General features: G+C 31.7%; 1 protein-coding gene across 1 annotated transcript; it reads left to right on the top strand.

The window, feature by feature from the left end:
* The first annotated feature begins 3,986 nt into the window (after positions 1-3,986).
* LOC131616426 (S-adenosyl-L-methionine:benzoic acid/salicylic acid carboxyl methyltransferase 3-like) lies at positions 3,987-6,558 on the top strand. Its single transcript, XM_058887756.1, has 4 exons — positions 3,987-4,162; positions 5,114-5,518; positions 5,658-5,909; positions 6,001-6,558. Exons 1-4 carry the CDS (start codon positions 4,097-4,099, stop codon positions 6,331-6,333), a joined length of 1,056 nt encoding a protein of 351 aa, XP_058743739.1. The 5' UTR covers positions 3,987-4,096; the 3' UTR covers positions 6,334-6,558.
* Positions 6,559-7,802: the final 1,244 nt, after the last annotated feature.

The raw sequence follows: 7,802 nt of genomic DNA, 5'->3' as shown, positions 1-7,802 counted from the left end.
ACTGCAAGAAATTTAGTCATTTTGTTTGGCGTGATGAAGAAATTAGTCTTAGAGTAAATGAACTAAACTCATCGTTACTTCATAAATTAAATGAAGAAAAAAGGTTAACTATGTCAAACTCAAATACGATGAAATAAAGAGGAAGATGGTGTTTATGAAGAAGCAGATGAAGTTCAATTGTTCATAACCTTTATAAAGTTATTTGTCTTAGTTGCTTCAATATTAATGAAATACACATTGATTAAGTGATTGGATGTTGATTAAGTGTTGATTACTTTGATTTTGATCTGTGAGAATTGAATCGAATTCTAGTGGTTCGAAGAGTAGCTTCCAGTTTCAATAGAGAATGTGTCGAAGACCTACATACTATAGTCGAAGTGTGTTCTAATATGTGGGTGTCGAAATGCTAGGGTTGTTATTATTTCGAATTGAGCCTGTTTATTATGTCCAATTGTTTAAGTTAACTTGTACCCTAAGTTGGCTTGTAATGGGTATTTGTGAAAAAGCCCATTAGTTTAGTATGTTAGATTTATTATAAATAGCATACTAGTCTCTCATCATTGCATACTACAAATCCTAATTTAGGATGAGAGGGTTATTTGTTATTTTTGTAACACATGTGGTCTTGATTTAAAGAGAAAGCAAATAATAGCAGTTATAACCAATTCCTTGTTGTTCTTATTGTTCCCCTACTTTTTCTTACCCTTGTGGGTTTCTTGCCGAAAGAAACCTAGTATACTCTGTTCTTGGCATCATTTTCACAATAAATTGGTGCGGTGAGTGTCAAGAAGATGCCTTCAACAAAGTACGAGATTAAAAAGTTGACCAGAGTAAACGATAGAGAAAGCCTACAACACAATTTTGTTAGCCTTGGTGATAAGGTTCTTCGATAAATATCAAAGGAGAAGACGACATTAGGGTTATGGATGAAACTTAAAAGTTTATACATGACCAAATCACTGGTAAGTTGACTCTACCTTAAGCAGGCTTTGTATTCATTCAAGATGATTGAAGACAAAGTGTTAGCTGAGCAGTTGGATATGTTCAACAAGCTGATTCTTGATCTTGAAAATATTGATGTGAAGATCGATGATGAAGATCAAGCACTTTGCCTCGAACACATGCTCATTTCAAAGAAACTCTCTTGTATGGAAGAAAGTCCCTGACCTTTGAAGAAGTTCAATCAACCATGTATTCTAAGGACTTGGACGAATGAAAGGAGCATAAGACTTTGACTGTTGGTGAAGGTTAGACCGTTAAGGGAATTTTTTTGCGAAAGGAGGGTAAGTTTGACAAGAAGAAGGGAAAAAGTGAGCAGAAGTCTTACAGTGGCGAAGCATCTGGTATTCAATGATATCATTGTAAGAAGGAGGGTCACAGAAGAAAGGTGTGTCCTGAACGCCTGAAAGATCATGAAGGTAAGGATAATGACAACGTAGCCATTGTTCAAGATGATTTTGAATCATCTAATGTTCTTGTGGTTTCAAGTAGTGACTTGAGTAAGGGGTGGATTATGGATTCCGGTTGCACTTGGCATATGACTCCAAACAAAGACTTGTTTGAGAAATCATGTGATCAAGATGATGAATTTGTATTGCTGGGAAACAACAAAGCTTGCAAGATTGCATGTGCTGGATCTGTGAGGTTCAAGCTCCATGATGAGTCAATAAGGTTATTGACTGAAGTCAGGTATGTTCCTGATTTAAAGAGAAATTTAATTTCTCTTAGTGAATTTGATAGGAAAAGACATGTTTTCTAAGGAGAGAAAAGTATCCTAAGAGTCATGAAGGGGTCGAAGGAAGTCTTGAGAGGCGTGAAGAAACAAGGCTTGTATACCCTTGAGGCTGAAGTAGTAAGCCGTTCGACAAATGTTGCATCCACGAAACTTTTGTCGAAGACAAAAATTTGGAACATGAGATTGAGCCATGTCAATGAAAGGGGTCTGGTCGAATTGGGAAAACAAATTCTACTTGGTGGAGACAAAGTCGAAAAGCAGAAGTTTTGTGAACCAACTTGGAAGATCTTGCAGAATGAAGTTCAACAAAGGCAAACAAAGAACACATGGATCCCTTGATTACATCCATGATGATCTTTGGGGGCCTGCAAGGTGTCCATCACATTCAGGAGCGAGGTATTTTTTATCCACAATAGATGATTATTCCAGAAAAGTATGGGTATTCATCCAGAGGACTAAGGATAAAACTTTTGAGAATTTCAAAAGTTGGAAGACTCTGGTCAAAAATCAAAATAACAGAAAGGTCAAAAGGTTGAGAATCGATAATGGGCTTAAATTTTGCAATGAGGCGTTCAATAGTTTTTGTGCTGCCTCTAGTATTGCAAGGCACAGAACTACTGCAGGTACTCCACAACAAATGGTTTGGGTGAAAGGTTTAATCGAACTATTTTAGAGAGAGTTAGATGCATGTTGACTAGTGTTGGGTTAAAGAAGATATTTTAGGCTGAGACTGTTTCGACAACAACATATCTGATAAATATATATGATAATGATGTTATATACAATCATATAATATAAAATTATGAAGATGGACTAATTATTTATATATTATCATTTAAACTATAAAAATAAATATTTTTTTAAAGCTTTTAATAGATTTAAAAATAAATATAATATTTTACTAAAATTTTCGAAAAAATATATTGGACTGAATATATATTAGACATCCAAATAATTGTATAGTTGGTAAAACAGTATAAGTGATTAATAAGATATATCTTAAATAATGTTTTTTTAAAACTTGTCAATGATTATCTAAAAAAAACAATTAGAAAATAAAATATGAAGATATACAAGTTTTACTGTGTCAACCAATAGAAATATATCACTTTACTATATTATATAAAATATTTAAAAGTTTAATCTGATTTAATAAAGTTTTGTCTGATTTAGCATAATGCATTTTCCCTTTTTTTCATAAAAAAGGTGTTCAAAAAATATTTCAGTTATTATTAATACCTGCTATATGATGTAGGAATGAGAGCTTGCAGGAAAATAAAGATGAAAAACAAACTTTAAAAAAAAAGAGAAATGATATTCTTACACTAAATGTGACACCTACACCTCAATATTATACTATTTTGTGTATTTAGAATGTATAATAATTTTTTTTTCAATGTTTTAATGTCTCTGATTCCAATGTATGCGTGAACATAGTCTAACATTGAATACTGACAACTTTTTTGTTTGTTAAACAATATTCTTACTTTAAAGTCTAAACGGTTCAGGTTTAGAGAACTGAAAAAGCGGTGGGGAAAAAAATTCTTGTGACAGATGAATTGAAAATTGAAGCTGAAAGGACGAAAATAAGGACGAAAATAAAAGAGATGAAATTATGTAACTGTGAATAAGAGTAATATTTGAGCATAATTTAGACTCATACTTATGTAAACAGATGAGAAAAAGAGTGATGTTCTGACATTTTATAGCGTTAATCAATCACAATTATGTATTTAATTATATGATTTTTTTTATTTTAAAATTTTTTAATGACATACTCATAGATTGTTTCTATTGGATGATATTGTAAAATTATTTTACACTATCAATGCATATTCATTAAACTTTAAAGAGATTGTTAGATCAGTTTTTGGTTGGTCTGACGTGAATTGTGGACAACAGTTGAATGCATATCAAACAATGAAGATGAAGACATGAGACGTCTTAAAGAGAAAGTACACATGTTTATCATATTGATGAACGACTCGATTAAATTGAGTATGTGAATCGGGCCGATTCTATTAAACCTTTAGTCAACTCGAAAAAGTAACACATTACAATTTTTATTTAAAACAATAATATGAAAAGAATATTGATTCAAATAATTAGTGTATATAATAATACAAAATTTGACCGGAATATGTTTATATTAAACAAAAATAAAAGATATAGTCCATCTTCAAAAATGGTAGGCAATAGTTTAAAGTTTATAGATTATAATATAGACCGGCTGCTGTCTAGTTTACCAACCATTGCAATATACTTCTATATATCTTTGAGTTATTATAGTCTCTTATCAAACACAGCAAACACAGAAGCAAAAGATAGAGAAAGTGCAACATAAAGCTAGAAGAAATAACAATGGATCAGGTGTACATGAAAGGAGGCCATGGAGAAGAAAGTTATGCAAATAACTCATTGGTTCAGGTATATACTTACATCTAACATTATTTTATTTAATTATTCTATTTACCTTCTATTTTTGTATAAACTTTATTATATTAAAATGAAAGTTTTATTTTCTTCACCCTCCATTTCTCAAAGAAAGAGGATCTCACTACTATAAGATAACTAGTTTTAGAAATTGCTTAATTGCATTGGATAGCAATTTTATTCAATCTAAATCACTCTTAATTAGATCTGAATGGATTTGTAAAGAAGTCAACCAATTAAACCAAATCTCATATGAACATTGTAGAAAATTATCTCTACATTAATTATTTAATATTTTTGATGAATAACAATTTAATTGAAGGTATATTAGTAATTCTGGAATCTCTCGTACATAAAATTAAAAAAATTAAATGCACTTAAATGTCTTTTTTAATAAACGTGAAATTTGTCTGTTTTACTTATAAATCATGTTGGAGTAGTACTAACCACTATAATTAGTAGGACAATCCATGTATCTATTTTAATCTTTGTTCAATATATTTTCTTATGAGTGTATTTATGATCTCTGTATCTCTAAGGTAACATCTAATGATTCTAAGAAGTTAAACACTCTTTTCAACATTTAGTCTTTTATGAGATAAAATAGATGGGTCCTACCACATGTAAGACTCTTTTAAAATAAGGGACCTACATATGTTTCACTTAATAAGAAAATGAATGTTTAAAACGGTATTAAAAAGAGTGTTTTATTATTGGTATCGTCTAGTGGTGATTGTCGTTGAATTTAGTAGAGAGGACCAGCGTTCGACCCCTACAATTGCGATCGGGAGGGACTAAAACCACTTGATGGCATAGCTGACTCCCGAATCAAATTAAGATTCGATAGGCCGAATACTGGTGGTGAAAATAAAAAGAGTATTTTTAACATTTTTCATTATTCTAAACATATATTTGATAAACATTTTCTATTTTATGTCACTACAGGGAGATGTGATTTCTTCTACAAAGCTCATAAGAGAGGAAGCTATAACTAGTCTATATTCCAACACATTTCCTAGTAGTCTTGCAATTGCAGATATGGGTTGTTCTTCTGGCCCAAACACTTTATCAGTGGTCACAGAAATTATCAAGGTTGTGGAAATGCTTTGTAAAAAACTGAATCATTCGTCTCCCGAATACAAAATATATTTGAATGACCTCGCAGGAAATGACTTCAACAGTGTCTTTAAGTCACTTGACAACTTCAAAGAGAAGATATCTGATGAAATCAAAACTGAAATAGGCAATTGCTATTTCTTTGGAGTACCCGGTTCTTTCTATGGTAGAGTTTTTCCTGATCGAAGTCTGCATTTTGTCCACTCCTCTTATAGTCTTCACTGGTTATCAAAGGTTTATACTACTACTCATTTTCTATGTGATAGTCAAACAACTATACATAAGTTATTATATGATGATTTCTTCTCGACTAAGCAATCAAATTACATATGAAAATATATAACTGGTTTTTGTTTGTATGGTGAATAACTAGGTTCCGGAGGGTTTAAATAATAAAGGTGCCATTAACATCCAAAGCAATAGTCCTTCGAATGTTATCAAAGCTTACTATGAGCAATTTCAAAGAGACTTCTCATTTTTCATCAAGTGTCGTGCGGAGGAAATAGTTGAAGAGGGTGGCATGGTTCTAACTTTTTTGGGAAGAAAAGGCGATGATGCAAGAAGCAAGGATTGTTGCTTCATTTCTGAGCTTTTTGCCACTGTTCTTAATGACATGGTTTTAGAGGTATATATATTTATACACATGTTATAAACGAGGGAAAATAAATTTTGAAATATGAATATAACTAAGAATGTTTTTGTTGTATGATATGTAGGGAATTATAGATGAAGATCAATTGACTACTTTCAACAATCCTAATTATTACCCGTCTCCTCATGAAGTGAAATTAGAAGTTCTCAATGAAGGATCGTTTGACATCAATCACTTGGAGGTGTCAGATATAGATGTAAATGCTTCTAATGATCATAGTGCATATAAATTTACACAATCCATGAGGGCCGTGTTTGAGCCTGTGCTAGTTAGCCATTTTGGCGAAGCTATCATTGAAGATGCTTTTAACCGCTATCAAGAAAAAGTCACAGATATAATGGCCAAGGAAATAATAAAGACGACTTATTTTACCTTGTCATTGACTAGGAAATCATAACAAGGATGAAGTTCGGTTTACCTGTTTGTGATTTTCTCAGCAACAAAACATATTGCAGAGCCTTTGTTTTGATTTGTTAATGCAAGCAAAGAATAAGAATTATAGGACTATTTATTGTTGTATTGCTTTCGGAAATGAGTAATAAAATTAATTATACAAACATTGTAATATTTGTTCTTGATAAGTATAGTCCTTTACCTGGCCAAACATTAACTTTACTTATAAACAATTTTATACTACATAGTCTAAAATTTTGATAGATTGTTTTTCTTTGTAAGCTTAGTCAAAGGTTTGGTTAATCATCTGCAGTCCTTTATAAACTTTCTATAATAATTAGTAAGTCCAAAAAATACTCCCACAACTTTCACATTTTTGGGTGTTGGCCATTATGTTACACTAACTACCTTGTTTGGATCCATAACTAATCCTTCCTCGGATATTAAATGTTCTAATTATTCTACCTTATTTTGAGAATACTGACACTTCTTTTTATTGGCTATCATGCTACTACTCATCAAAACTTGTAGCACCTCCTCCAAGTGTCTTATTAGGTCCTTCCATCCTATGTTATGCACCAATATGCGATAAAAAACGCTAAGACTTCAATATGAACGAGTTATTATAACCGCCACTTTATTCTTGATTCCAACATCCTTAATCGACTTTGTAGCCTTTTCTCGTGCAGTAAATTTTTGTGTCGTTGAAAATATTTCAGCAATATCTATGCATGTTTGGTTTTTATCTCATATCATCAAATGAATATCCATACCTGTTAAATATAATAAAAAATTAATAAATGAAGAATTAAAAAAATGCCTACCAGAAAACATGTATGAATTATTTTCGGTTAAGATTATAACGAACCAGAAAACATGGATACAAGTTATCTGATTAGAAATTGTGAACCGAATTTCTTGAAGGCAAGTTATCCGTTTTGTGCAATAAGTGAACCAGAAATAATTTATCAAAGTTATCCGGTTTAAAAACTTAACATACCGGATTTCTGGTGTTTAAGTTATCCGGTTCGCATGAGTGAGATATGCAGTTGTCAATTTCAGATGACTCGGATGAATAGTAAAAAATAAAAGATTAAAGTACAATTAAATAAAGATAAATTTGGAATATTTTCAAATTTGTAAGGGCAGGGGATAAATGATGGGGTACAGGGTAAAAGTATGTCTCGATGCCCATGCATTTTTCCACCATGGATTCATCTATCTCCTTTAGGCCCATTAGTTGGCCCTTTTGACCCCCCACCTAAAGAGAAATAACAATATAAAATATAGCAAAAAACAAAATAAATCCCTTAGATAATCCTAATGAATAGACATAATCAGTGATAGATAGGTTACCTCTTGTTCCGATTAATTGGTGATGTAGAACCAAAAGAACGATCACAAGTGCTAAACAACAACGCCTCTACTCAGTTTACACGAACAAAAGTGCCTTAAATCTCAGTGCTAGCTACT

This window comes from Vicia villosa, linkage group LG7 (assembly GCF_029867415.1).
Source record: "Vicia villosa cultivar HV-30 ecotype Madison, WI linkage group LG7, Vvil1.0, whole genome shotgun sequence".
In the NCBI taxonomy this organism is placed as follows: Eukaryota; Viridiplantae; Streptophyta; class Magnoliopsida; order Fabales; family Fabaceae; genus Vicia; species Vicia villosa.
This window is presented reverse-complemented; position numbering and strand designations above follow the sequence as displayed.

Bases quoted from the DNA above. Each gene is read 5' to 3' on its own strand.
- LOC131616426 (XM_058887756.1), top strand. From the start codon at position 4,097: ATGGATCAGGTGTACATGAAAGGAGGCCATGGAGAAGAAAGTTATGCA. The intron at 4,163-5,113 runs GTATATACTTAC...ATGTCACTACAG, and splicing joins CAAATAACTCATTGGTTCAG to GGAGATGTGATTTCTTCTAC. The intron at 5,519-5,657 runs GTTTATACTACT...GTGAATAACTAG, and splicing joins GTCTTCACTGGTTATCAAAG to GTTCCGGAGGGTTTAAATAA.